General features: G+C 44.1%; 1 protein-coding gene across 5 annotated transcripts in view; it reads left to right on the forward strand.

Annotated features, from left to right (window-relative positions):
* Positions 1 to 11982, forward strand: part of fgfr2 (fibroblast growth factor receptor 2) — a 34848-nt gene extending 22866 nt beyond the window's left edge. For all 5 annotated transcript variants that reach the window (XM_011484753.3, XM_011484751.3, XM_004077496.4 and 2 more), the window contains 9 exons: positions 636 to 775; positions 2785 to 2906; positions 3653 to 3763; positions 4147 to 4337; positions 4906 to 5028; positions 6793 to 6863; positions 8879 to 9016; positions 9323 to 9428; positions 10496 to 11982. In XM_011484753.3, coding sequence (XP_011483055.1) covers positions 636 to 775; positions 2785 to 2906; positions 3653 to 3763; positions 4147 to 4337; positions 4906 to 5028; positions 6793 to 6863; positions 8879 to 9016; positions 9323 to 9428; positions 10496 to 10660 — 1167 coding nt within the window. In that variant the 3' untranslated portion in view covers positions 10661 to 11982. The remainder of the gene's footprint in view (positions 1 to 635; positions 776 to 2784; positions 2907 to 3652; positions 3764 to 4146; positions 4338 to 4905; positions 5029 to 6792; positions 6864 to 8878; positions 9017 to 9322; positions 9429 to 10495) is intronic.
* The last annotated feature ends 1892 nt before the right edge of the window (positions 11983 to 13874 follow it).

A 13874-nucleotide genomic window follows, 5' to 3' on the forward strand; every position in this document is an offset into this window, starting at 1 on the left:
TTCATAAAGTTTTTGGGACATGAAAACTGTCTCCGGCACCCCTTCCTTTATTGTCCTTCATGTCTGAAGACTCTGCAAAGATTTGGGTGTAGAAGAAATACTAATTTACTGTGTAAATACTTTTAATCTTTTTCATAGTCTTCAATAAAAAATATTAAACAAATATTAAAAGTAAAAATAGAATAACACCACCTGAAAAACTTCACATAGTTAAAAAAAACATTCATTTAAATCCACAAAGTACTATGGATTTTGGATTCAAAAGGATTTTTGATTATGTGACCTGCTGTTCCACTGAATGTAGATTACTCCACTTTATGTTAATTACATGTTAATCCAGAAATCATGTCTGGTTCATGTTGACAAATTTTTCCCCCCACGAGAAGTCAAATGCCCTGAAACTACAGATTCCTGTGTTAAGGTAAGGTCAGACTGGAGAAAGGAAACCACTAATGTTAATTTTTTTTTCCCAAATAAGAGACCCTCTTCTTTATCCACAAGCATGAAAATTATTCTGTTCAGATTAACGTGGAAATCTTTATTTCTAATCCCAAACTCCTCTAGCGATGCCTCTGAGCTCTATCTGATCTTTGAACGTTGACAGTTGTGACCAGCCAATTGCATTTTTCCTTTAGGTGTCATCGGATTCAAGCTCTTCCATGAACTCAAACACTCCCCTGGTTCGGATCACGACCCGGCGAAGTTCTGCCCACGATCTGCCCATCCCGGAATATGACCTTCCAGAGGATCCGCGATGGGAGTTTTCCCGAGACAGGTGAGGGCTGCAATTTTCTGCTAACTCTGTTCTTTTCTGACTCTTCCTAAAGCCGTAGTCACACCTGTCCATAAAGGTGGATACGGGTCGTCTGCGGGTAAAAAAAAAAGGGTCAAACCTGGACGGGGCACACGGGTGACCCACATAGGTCGTGGACCGCTCAGTGAACCCGCAGAGAGAAAAGGTTCATGCACGTCTTGATACGGGCGTGCTGCGGGCGTGGAGAACACACACATACAACGCACACGGGTGACGTAGGGGAAATGCAGGCGTGTCGTTTTAATGCTCCCTTTAAGATGCAGCCCCTCCTCTCTATGACCCTCCACGGACCCCAGCAGCGCTAAATCCAAGGAACCCATACGGGTCAACCCCCCCCCATACATGCGAATGTGACTGAGGCCTTAGTAGAACCTTTTATTTCCCAACATAGACTTTTGTTGTCATTTGAACGTTAAGCAAACTGCTAATAGACGTATTGGTGAGTGTTTGTGTGGGATCATTCTGCAGCCTGAAGTCACTAACTGGAGGACAACAGTACTGTAGTAGCAGCTGAGAGGAAGACTCCTGACTCATCTGCTGCAGTGAAACGACCTGCACATGGCGGCCAGGCTCCCCGCCTCATCATTTCAACCGCCACTCTTCACACTCTCACTCAGCCGCGGCCCCGCCACATGCTGCTGCTGGAGGAGACCTAAAGCCCTGTTAATTAGCGGTTAACATTCACAGCTTTCATCTGCATGTTTGGGCTGGGAGTGTTTGGGCTGTCTCATATCAGACGAGTTAACACAGATGAGGTTTCGCTTAGTCACAGTTATGGCAGCTAGTGACAAGCTTTAGGGTGGATTTAACTGGATAACAAAGGTTAGAAGGGTTTAATACCCAACTGTGGCCTCAAACTTTGAAAGAAAAGGGGAAATCCCAGACTGCAAATGTGAAGCTCTGTATTTAGTTAAAAAAAGGCTGTAGAAACCATCTTGGATATTAAGTTTTACCATCAATCTGATGTCATGCTACATTCTGTGCATGCATGACAAATAGCATTCTAGTTTTTTAATTGATGATCTGACCAAAAAGGATGCTTTGTCCAGATGGAATAAATCTCTGCGCCTCACTGTTTGGGTCTTTATTACCCACCTGTCATCCCAGCGCCTGAGGGATTATATTGGGGTTGCACTACATTAAGGAATGCTATTGGTTGCGGTTGGAGGAAAAATAACATAGATTATGTGTGGCTGGATGAGCAGAATAGTTGCCATTGAGTGAGGCGTGTGTGTGTGTGGACAGATAGGGGATTGTGTTACTACGGCAGGGCGCCGGCCTCAGGCCCGTGGCTTTGCTTTGCGCAGTGTTTACACAGCAGAACACTGGGCCTTTGGGGTGGGAGCAACATGTCAATCAAATGAGAAACTCCAAGGTCCACCACTTGGTCAGGGTCAGATGGGCGCTCCAGGTCATTGGATTAACTGTGAAAGAACACAGGTTGAAATGCATTTAACGCTGGTTTTGTTGCATTACCAGCAATTAGTTTTGATTCTAAATTTCCAATCGGAATTGCATTTAGACCCACCTTTAACTCCAAACAAAGGCAGAATTCCATCTGTCACAGGCTAATGTGTCAGGGCTAAGCTAAGCCCTGCGTAATGACTTGTAAAGAGTGTATACTAGAACATGCCAGGACAGGGTAAACAGTTTAGAAAGCACCGGCTCTCTCAGGCTTTATCAAGTGATTATCGTTGCCGTGTCTGCCTTCTTACCTACTACTCTGGCACAGGCTGCCGTCCCAAAGCCAATAAAGCACTCACACAGATGCAATCGGTCTGAAATCCAGCAAGAGTGACGTAGTAAGAAAAAAGATAGGCTAAGGTTAGGAATTTGGCCTGGTGCCTGGTTTCATTTACTCTTCCTCTTTATCTAACCTGTTTATTTCCACAGATGGGTTGGGTGTGTTTCAGCCTGTGTTTCAGCAACTAATCAGCTCCCTGTCTTCTGTCCTTGTCTGGTGGTTGTAGGTTGACCCTGGGCAAACCTCTGGGTGAGGGCTGCTTCGGCCAAGTTGTAATGGCAGAAGCCCTTGGCATCGACAAGGACAAACCCAAGGAGGCTGCTACTGTCGCAGTCAAGATGCTGAAAGGTAAGTGGGTCTCCTCTTGTTGCACAACCACAGTAAGGCTGTGTTGTCTTACGTCTGACTTGTGATTATATTCTGAGCGGTGGGATAAGACGGACACTGCTTTATTGTGTCTTGTCTGGTAAGGTTTAGGGCATACTGAGACTGATTTATGCAGCAATAAGGGTTCAGCAAAGGTGCAAGGTGGAGCCTGGGGCTGTCATTATTATTCCTTATTGGCGGTTGCTGAGTGACGGCTTGAGGTAGGAGGGTTGGGTAGGTGAGGGTTAGGAGTGGACACATACCTGACCCCAGAGCAGCAGCTGGCTAAATCTCAGTCAGCACCCAGACAAAGAAGCAAGTCACGCAAGCATTGCTGCTGTGATTAATGAAAGCAGAGGGAGGAGCGCTGAGCTACACAGTTTGAGCCGCAGTCGACCCACAGATTGACCCTTCTTGAGAACAGTGATGTGTCTAGAAATTGACTCCAGTGTGGTGATACATTACCATACTTTTACTGGCTAAAACAAAGCTTTGCCAAAGGTAACAAAGCCAACACTTTTTAAAAATTCCTCTTCCTTTCTCCTCACAATTGAAAAGCCTCTGCAACTGTTGTAACTTCAGCTTGATTTGTGTGTCAGTGCGTCTAATTCAGATTCCCAAACAAAATGCACTGTTGTCTAACTGGACTGCTAATAAGAGAAGAGCAGTTGTCAAGTTTCTTTTCTAACTTTGTAGACAAAACCTATTGAAACCTCCTCTTTTGTTAGACGATGCCACTGAAAAAGACCTGTCTGACCTCGTGTCAGAAATGGAAATGATGAAGATGATGGGCAAACACAAGAACATCATCAACCTTTTGGGTGCTTGCACACAAGACGGTGAGTTTCAGAGACTGCTTTTTTATGTCAAATTATTTGGAATTTGAAATAATATTTTTGTCCTAACTACTCAGATATGTTGAAAAATAAATCCCATACATTTATAATGGATGTAAGAATTCTTGAAACGTCTGCAGTTTCAGTGTAGCGTGCGTGAGCTGCATGGATGTGACAGTCGTGTGTGGATGCTGCTCAGTTCTCAGACGTTTCTTAAAAATGGGACAAACCGTATCTCTTTCTGCAACTGAACAATGCCGTTACTAAGAAAAGTAGGATGTTTGCTTCTCAGCAGAAACATTGCAGCAAAAATGTGTCACTTTCAGTTGAAAAATACTAATAACAACTAAGTTCAAAAGCTAACCAGAGTCTTGTCACATGTACAGGTCCTCTCTATGTGATAGTAGAATATGCCTCCAAAGGCAACCTGAGGGAATACCTCAGAGCCCGACGGCCACCCGGCATGGAGTACTCCTATGACATTGCTCGTGTCTCAGACGAACAACTGACCTTTAAGGATCTGGTGTCCTGCACTTATCAGGTGGCACGAGGCATGGAGTACCTAGCATCAAAGAAGGTGAGAAGAAAACGCTCGCTAACATAAAAAGGTTGGATCGCATGTTCAGACAATCCTTTGTGCCAGTGTTTGGGGGGACTGGCCATTTTGTTCAGGGACGGTTTACGTCACTGTGGGAACATTGTTTTTTCTAAAAACCACTCAGACCCCCTGCCCAATCCTGCATTGTCTCCCGTTTCATGACAAAAGCCTCTCTGTGCAGAAGAGTCGTGAAGTTTTCACAATGGGCTCCAGCCATGTTGGCCTAATGCCGCCTCACGCTTCCTCTCACTGTTGGAATGTGACAAAGCACGGAGTTTCACACGCACACCAATGCAGAGCTGCTTTTACGTTGATGCTCCTGTGCTGATGGACGGACCTGCAGCTATAGATGCAACTGAGTACATGAAGAAGCCACCGTAACCCAGGCGTGCTGGGGGAATAGTTAATGTGGCAGGATTATGGGCCGAACACCTTTCCGGACCATGTGTACTTTTGGTCAATAAATGTTTCTTGTGTATCAGCTCCCTTTACGTCTTTCTCTCCTTGACCTCGTCTTTTTCTCTGTTTGCTATTCTCTCCATCCCAGTGTATACACAGAGACCTGGCAGCCAGGAACGTCCTGGTTACGGAGAGCAACGTCATGAAGATTGCTGATTTTGGGCTGGCCAGGGACGTCCACAACATCGACTACTATAAAAAGACCACAAATGTGAGTCCTCAACATGTTTCTTGATGGACACATATGTCCTAGGGAAGTGGGGCTTGAAGCAGGCGTCTGGGCGACAGCGGTCCATCTCCTCTTCTGCGTTCCCTCCCTTCCCTCATCTTTCCTCTTTCATTCTTTTCCTCTACTGGTGTCTTGGCAGAAACAGAGGGTTCCCAGGCAGGCTGTGAATGCAGTTCCTCTGAAGGCTGTGTCTTGTTTACCCCCTCTGTCTCTTGTTCTTTTGGTTTCATCGACACTTATACAATTAGCTCAAAGGGGGACACAAAGAAGGGGGAGGGAGCGGCCTAAACATAATTGACATCTCCATAGTGTCCCGGTGGGTTCCTTCTTTCCCACCATGGAGAAGGACTAGCTTCATATCCTCATTTAATACACGATTGCCCATCATGCTGAGAGCAGCCATGATGACGGGGCGACAAATGCGATAGTGATGGCTGCTAGTTTGGGGATCACTCTAAATTAAAGACACAGATCCACACAAAGGTGAAGAAGATTTCATGTAATCCATGGACACCAGTGAAGATCAGAAATAATTGAAGAAAAAAGGTTTAGCGCACTGTCTAGTGGGTCTAGATGACCCAACCCCCAATGTTAAAGTGCCTAAGATAGCACAAGGGTTAATTTTGTGGTCTCTCTATTTTGCAGATTTTTTGTGTGCAATTATGCATGCTTTTTAAAAAAAAAAGTGCATTGTTTTCTGCGTTCTGATTGGCTGTAGACCATTGTCAATCAATCTCCTCCGTGCCGTGTCTCCTGTACCAAGTGCGTTCAGTTTGCCAGATTCGCTGTTATCTTGAATTGCAATCAGATCTTTGTTTTCATTCTTGAACCCTGCACTTATTTTTCTACGAAGGTTTGAACTTTGAGACTTTAAGCAAGAGAAAAAAGTGTGAAAATGTTCATGTCTGTCTGAGAAAAGTGTAGAAAGCGTGTAGTGAGGAGTTTCAGTGCCCTAAAGACCCACTCTGATTATCCTCTGATCTGTTTTCAAAGCGTTCCCAGTGGCCTTTTAATTCCGATGATCAAAAACCTGGGTCGTTTTCTAGCACATAATTTCTGCAGTGCGGCAGGAATTCATTTGGATTGTGGGCGATTCTGTTTGCATGAAGCAACCCCACCCCCCCCCTTTCCCCTCCCCATTGCTGAGAGCTCTCTGTTTAAGGGGAGCAGGGAGCTAGTGGCCCAATCCAGCGTATTTTCTACGTTACAAATATGAAAATGTTCCTGGTTCACAACAATTTGTATAAAGAAATACCCAGAAGTGCAATTTTGAGCTTTTATGTTAATTGTTTTAAAACATTTAGATGATTACTTTATGAGTTTCACCTAATGCGAGTTATTTTTAGAATGCTACTCCTGCGATAAACGAGAGGATCACTGTATTTGAACATTTGTGTAGCTTTCCTTGTTCAACAGCTCAGTGTCATGAGATAAGTCCAGCCTTTGGGCTTCACATTTATCAACTTTGTCAACCTCGCTTAGATTCCCAATCAGTCTTCATGGCGTGCGGAGATAAACTCTCCCCTCTGCCTGGGCCTGTTTATCAGTGGTGTTGCTCTAACAGAGTAAATGCTGCCCAGGAAAGTCTTTCGCTCAGACATCTGCTCATCTTGCGACGCATCTGGGGGCTCCTGTGTGAGCTTTGGCTGCAGCGACTCATTCTAAACATGTTGAGGACAACAGAAATAAAGTCCTCAGGTAATGAGTGGAGTTAACCCCAGTGTCCTCCTTTGTGTGTGTCCTCAGGGTCGACTCCCGGTGAAATGGATGGCTCCAGAGGCTCTCTTTGACCGGGTCTACACACACCAGAGTGATGTGTAAGTACACAAGAGTGTGTCGCTGTTACACTCTTTAAAATCAATAGAAACTCCAGTGGAAAAGCTGGACTCAGTTTGTACTTTTAGATTAAACGGGTTGTTTTTCTGGAAGGTGAAGGTTTCCGTGGTGCTGCAGTGGACAAAGGTGGTGCGGGGGGGGGGAGGGGCTGTCTTTAGGGGGGCAGTACTGGCCAGTCTGTGGCAAAAGTGAGGATTTCACGCTAGACTTGGAGCCAATGCCGTGTTACTAATCTGAGCGGCTTCAAAGGGCCTGGAAGGAGCTGGAAGCCCACCAGCGCCTCCTCCCTCCTCCGGCCCAGCTTGGAAGTCTCCGCACCTTTTTGGGCCTTCGCTCATGTTTGAACGTAACCATGCCGGAACTCTGCGGGGCTGGGTTTCATCCACCCCCCCTGCTCATTCAGCAGCATCGTTCTGGAGCAGCTCCATGATCAGAAAATAGCCCCTCTTCATCTCTGCATTCTGATTTTTTTTCTTCATCTGGTATGTGAATTGTTGACCCATCTCTGTCAACCCCCCCTTTCCTTTTTAAGATCAAGAGTTCTGGTTCTAAAAACGGAACAAAGGGGAACGTCTCCCTTTTTTCTGTCTTTGAGTCTTATGCAGACTGACAGCTTTGTTTGAAGTTTCTGCCGCAGACAATGGCGGCAAAAGTGTGTTGCAATTAGATAACTGGCTTCCACGCTGACCTTCAGGACAGGAGGGTGTGTGTGTTTGCTCTTATGGGGACTCATGTGGTACCACACCACACCTAAAACCACACTTAAAACACTTCTATATTTTTGAGTAGACTGCAGTTAAATTCACTGGGAATTAATGAAAACGCATAAAACAATAGTCTGTTCTAGTTATTGTTGGGTTGTTGACGATGAAAAGAAATGTAACCGCAAACATGTTTGTGTTTAAGTCATCCCGTCCTTTAATGCAGAATACGGTTTGTGTCGCGGTCGGGCTTGTTTGGCTTCGCACAGACGTCGTGCCTTTTAAGCTCCACAGAACCAATCAATACGGGGAGGGGGGGGCAGCACAAGAGGGTTGTGGGTATGAAGCGGCGCTCTTAGTCCTCCGTACATCACCACACTGCTAATTACAATTCATCACTCACTTATTGTAATTGGCTTTTTTCTGTAGCATGCGGAGGGGGCGGGGTCTGGCGCTCAGAGAGCGCTGGATCTATACATGACATCAGACTAAATGAATTCCAATGAGACCCGGCCTCTGCTGTTTCGACATGCAGCGTTCTGGTTTTCTGTTCATTTTGTTGCTAGTGGACAGGGACTCGCACCGGCGGCAGATTGACAAGAGCTGAGAGATGGTTACAAAGTGACACAGAAAGGAGAGACGTGTGTGTCAACAAGGACAGATACAAAGAGCTGATAAAGGACAGAACAAACCTGGTCGGTCGACTGGCTGTGTAAACAGATGGAAGAGCGGATAACACTCACTTTTCACGTCCTGCAAACTAGTTGGACCTCTAATGTGTGTGTGTGTGTGTGTGTGTGTATGTGTTGATTGTTATCATAAAGCAGGCTTCTTTTGCTGGCACAAACCAGGCATGCTGTCACTGCCAGATTTATCATTTGCGATGCCTTTGTTGCAGACAAAAACACAGCTTGGATTCACTGATATTTAACAACTGGACACCAGAACCAGGAAGCAGTTAATAACTATCAGTCTCTATGTCCATCTCAACACATGCCCTCTTTTTTCCATCATGAGTGGGTCAGTGTTTGCTTTGGTGGGGTGTGATGGAACAATACCAGTTTGTGGGACCAGCAGGCCGCTCACAAAGACCATCATTGTGACCATGGCCAGAGTAGCTCTTGCTTTAGCTCAGCACCACAAGTCACTGCATGGCAAAGAGTTGGGATTGAAGCCTCTTCATACAATGCTTTCATTTGACCAACCCTTTGTAGTGGCAGTGGGGGAACATCGATTGAACCTATAGGTGTTTGTTAGTGTGTTACCAATACAGATGTCTGTTGTCTCCACAACAGCTGGTCGTTTGGGGTGCTGATGTGGGAGATCTTCACCCTAGGGGGTTCGCCCTACCCTGGCATTCCTGTGGAAGAGCTTTTTAAGTTGCTCAAAGAGGGCCATCGCATGGACAAGCCTGGAAACTGCACCAACGAGCTGTAAGTTTAGCCGTTCCGCAAACACAAACGCATACATTTTACCGGAAAAAACATTCAGCTTGATCAGCGGTTTAAGTGTTTAGAGGATGGAATACATGGCAGCTTCTCCATTGGTGCAACACAGGCTTTTAAAAAGCCACACCCAACAAAAATATGGGGTGGGGCCAATCACTTTACTCCACCCCCCAAAAATCCACAAATTCAGAGTTTCTGAGAAAACTGATAAGTCATTTTTAGAGACACCCTCAAGAAATCAGGAGATGCTTTTTTTGTTGTTGATGTTTTTGTGGTTCTGTTCCCCCTCAGGTACATGATGATGAAAGACTGTTGGCACGCCATCTCATCTCAAAGACCCACTTTCAAGCAGCTTGTGGAGGATCTGGATCGGATCCTCAGCCTCAGCACCAACGAGGTGAGTGTGGCTCTGACCTTCACATCTTTACCTTTTTCAGACCCTCCTTTGGTCGGCGTGAAGGAGTAAGATAGGGCAGAGAAGGTCATCCTGTAACATCTACTTCTGCGTGAAGTTCGTGGATCATGTTGGTATGATTTCTGAAAACAGCTAAGGAATATCAGAAGGAATGGCCTGCATGTTTTTTCCTCTTGTCTTTTGCAATATCCATGTGTCGACCTGAAAAGAGGCTGTGGATGGAAATCTGTCAAAACTCCTAAGTTCTGGAGCTGGATCCAAAGAGATTTATGCCAAAAAAACAGCAACTGGAATTAGAGTCAGAACTTTAAAAAATGTAATAAAGTGCCCTTTTCTTGCTTTTTTTTCTCCCCCCTCCTTTTCCTGTACCCCAAACCGCTGGCAGATGTGGAGAACTTTAGTAATGCGAGCCTTTTTGTGTTGAGCTGGGAAAATGGAAGCCAGTGCTGATTTTTTTTTTGCAAACTCCTCCTCCAACACCGCCAGTCCCAGTCAAAACCGTGAAAATAAGGGGTGTGCTTGTGAGGAGGGGGGGTGGCAGAAACAACTTCACAAAACACTGCAGCAAGTGAGAAGTTAATAACGGGATTTTTTAAAGTTTTCTTCTTCTTCCTTCTTCATGGAGGTTTGTTTTTGCTCCTGCGAGAGTTTTTTTCCGAACCATCTTCCAGTGTTGTTATGTCAGGCGCTCAGTCTCATATATCACATCCGTTTAAGCTGAACATCATCTTTTGCCATTTCCCTAAATGTGTTTGTCCTTCAAAACCAAACCAGCTCCTCTAAAGTCCAACAGTTAATGACCTCCTTCTTTTATTTCCATGCATATTTCTTCGGTTCCATTTCAGAAACTTCTCTGGATGATTTGGTCGGTTTTAGATGAGAATCTCTATCAAGGTGAAAGTCTTCTCTGTCTTTTCACACCCTTTTCTGGAAAGTCCCAGTTCTTCTTGACTGGGCTTCAGCTTCCAAATCCTTTAAGGTTTAACGCCTCCCTTCTGAAATAATCCTGTTTCATATTTTGCTTTTCTTTTTTTTTTTTGTTCCTGCAGGAGTATCTCGATCTGTGTGCCCCGACAGAGCAGTATTCCCCCAGCTTCCCCGACACCAGGAGCTCCTGTTCCTCCGGTGACGACTCCGTATTTTCCCACGACCCTTTACCGGACGAGCCCTGCCTCCCCAAGTACCAGCACATTAACGGGAACGTCAAAAGATGAGCCTTTCCCCACAGGGCTCCAACCTCAACTTCACTCGGACACCTTCTCTGGAATCATCCGGCCCATCTCCTGGGCCAGGATGGGACGATGCTGGTGTCAGCGCTGCTGTCACACTAACACTGCCATGCACTCACACAACACACAAAACATGCTGATGTGAAGCCTTAAAGAGGAGGACTCTACAGAAGCTACTATAGACTGACTGAAGGAACTTCATTCCCCAGGGATGCTTCTCCTTCATCCTCCTCCTCTTCTCACAGAATAAACTTTTCCTGTTGGTTCTTATCTTTGCACCCAGAGCTTCAAAGACGTTTGGTGATCCAGTTGGAGAACTGGGATTCCAAGGTTTGCTGCTGGAGGAATGTATGGACTGGTGTGACCTTTAGGTGACTCGAAAAAGAAGACGAATAGGAAACGGACTGATAGACAGATTTAACTAACAAAACAGGAACAGGAGGAGAACAAGTATCAAATCTTCCCTCCTGTTTATTTTGTAATATTGGTACATTTCTTTTTATGTTTCTTGATAAACCTCCCCAATTCTTTTGGAGAAAGAATACACAGTATAATGTATAGTGCTGGGTATATTTGTAAATATATTCAAATATGTATAAAATATATATTTACTATGAATTATTTTTTGTATGAACTTGGAAGTAAGCCCTCTCCCATGTTTTGAATTTTAAAATGATGTGTCCTTTGGTTTTGCTTCATGGAGACGTGGACGCACACAGAAAACCTTCCTGCGCTTTTTTTTTTTAACAAAGTTGGCTTCAGGGACCGAGGTAGCGTGTTAATTTATTGACTTACGTACTTTGAGAGGAATCAAAATTTTTGAAAAATTATGATGGAAATGATGACATTAATAATGCTGATAGTACAAAAATAATCACTTAAATGTATTCTAATTTAAAAGCGATCTTTCAACAATAACAGGAAAAAAAAAAGTATTTTTAGAGCATTTAATGAAATTCAAGTTTTTATGAGTTTTATATATGAATGTGAATATTAAGTTAAATTTTAAAAAGTGTACATTTTATAGCCACTTAATCCCTTTCATGTGTAGATGTTTGTGTCATCTCTATCCAGTCTTTTGTAGCTGCGCTTTAGGAAATTGCATTTTCTGGATATTTATGTATAATTGAAAGACATAAGACGTTTACCAATCTGCCTCTGTACTTAGATAAACTGTCAAATTTACCTGAAAGGATAAAAATCTGGAGAAGAACGCGTCAAAGGTTTTTTTTTCTACTGGACCAACATGCAGTTGTTGTTTTGCAGGGGTTCCTACAACATTTGCAAAATAAATATGGAAATTTGTATTTGTGGTTTAGCTGTGACTTTTTGGACGGTTTAATGTGTGAATTGTGAACATTTTCCCCAAACCAGACATTCTTGTTTGATTTGTGGATCAGTTTCCACCTCTGGGAAACAGGAGAGACCTTTTTTCCACCAAATGAGCAGTTAGGTCAGACAAACTGGAAAAATCAGCAGCAGGATGGAGTGATCATGTGATGGTGCACTGCTATAAAAAATACTAACCTTTAACTGTCCAGGACACATCACAAATGAAATCTGATCAAATGAAGACTTTACTTGAAGAATCAAAGCAATCTGGTTAATGCAAAAGACACTGATCATGATAGCATGTCTGTGTCTCCATCTGTCTGCCTTTGATCATTTGAGAGACTCTCTAATCGGTCCTTTCATTGCTTGATGGATTTCCCCGTCAGGCTTATCAGACCAGATTAAATTCTGCAGAGCGAGCAGCGGATTTACCTGATTTAATGTAAGGAATCGTAGCAGACATATTAGCAAGAGTGACGGCTGGGAATGTGGTCACTCTTTGCATTGGGGGTTAATTACCAACCTCACATTTCACTGATGGCAGACGTGTGAAGAAGGTCATAACCACTGACTGTATGCGAGAACTGGAGTGTGTGAGTGTGATGTCATCCATAGAAAATGGTTTCTTCTGGTTTTATTCGCCATTGTTCCGCAACATGCCGGACGTCATCAGTAAAGGCCGTGTCGCACTGATGATTCATACAATTCGCGAGTTTCTCACACACGACATGTGGGTCTTTCATTATCCCTTGTGCTATCGGCACTTTAACGTTGGGAGTTGGGTCATCTAGACCCACTAGACAGTGCTCTGAACCTTTTTTCTTCAATGATTTGTGATCTTCACTGGTGTCCATGGGTTACATGAAAGCTTTCCACATTTATCATGGTAGGGAGAACACCTCAATGGAAGGGGGCGGGGGGTCATCTAAGATAGCACAAGTGTTATACATGCGTGATTCATGGAATTCATAAGTGTTTCTTGCGTTAGTCATTTGTCAATGTGCACAGATGTCCGTCCGGGTTTCAGCCGACGGGTCTTTATGTGAAGAAATTTTGAGCTTTTTGAAAGTTTTGGTCGATTTGAGATTTATGCAGTTTATGTGTATTTTACGTAGTTTATATGCAATTCTTACGTTACGGAGCATGATTTTTTTCCAGAAAGATATTTGTGGCACACCACCAGCGCCATACGTCCACATATGTCCACATGTGTCAAATGGACTTTTCACACATGAATCATATCGCATATACGGCACACATATCCCATTAATATTACGTAACTGACGTACAAATCATCATGTGTTTATTTTCATATAGAAGTCTATGAGATTTTGGCTTCTTGGAGCCAGCAGGTACTTCCTGTTGGAAACGCCAGGGGGGAGGAGCCACTCAGACTGCTGTACAATCAGTGGTCGTAACATGAGGTGCAGGGAAACTGTTACATCCTTTCACACTGTTGCAAATTCACAACATACCATTTAACCCTTGTGCTATCTTAGGCACTTTACCATTGGGAGTGGGGTCATCTAGACCCACTAGACAGTGCTCTGAATTTTAATTTAATTAATTTGGCATAACTTATTAGGCTGCATAGTGGTGCAGCGGTTAGCATGCTTGCCTCCCAGCTGGGACCCTTCTGTGTGGAGGTTGCATGTTCTCCTTGTGATGGCTTTTTTCCACTCCAGCTTCCTCTCACAGTCTAACAACATGATTCAGACTTTGATAGTAAATTGCTGACTCTAAGATGTCCCTATGTGATTCTGGCACTGCAGCAGACTGACAACCTATCCAGGGTGTACCCAGGTTAAGCAATTTAAATGTGGGTTATTGCATATTTACGTAACCCTAGTAATATCCTAGGCACTTT

This window comes from Oryzias latipes, chromosome 15 (assembly GCF_002234675.1).
Source record: "Oryzias latipes chromosome 15, ASM223467v1".
In the NCBI taxonomy this organism is placed as follows: Eukaryota; Metazoa; Chordata; class Actinopteri; order Beloniformes; family Adrianichthyidae; genus Oryzias; species Oryzias latipes.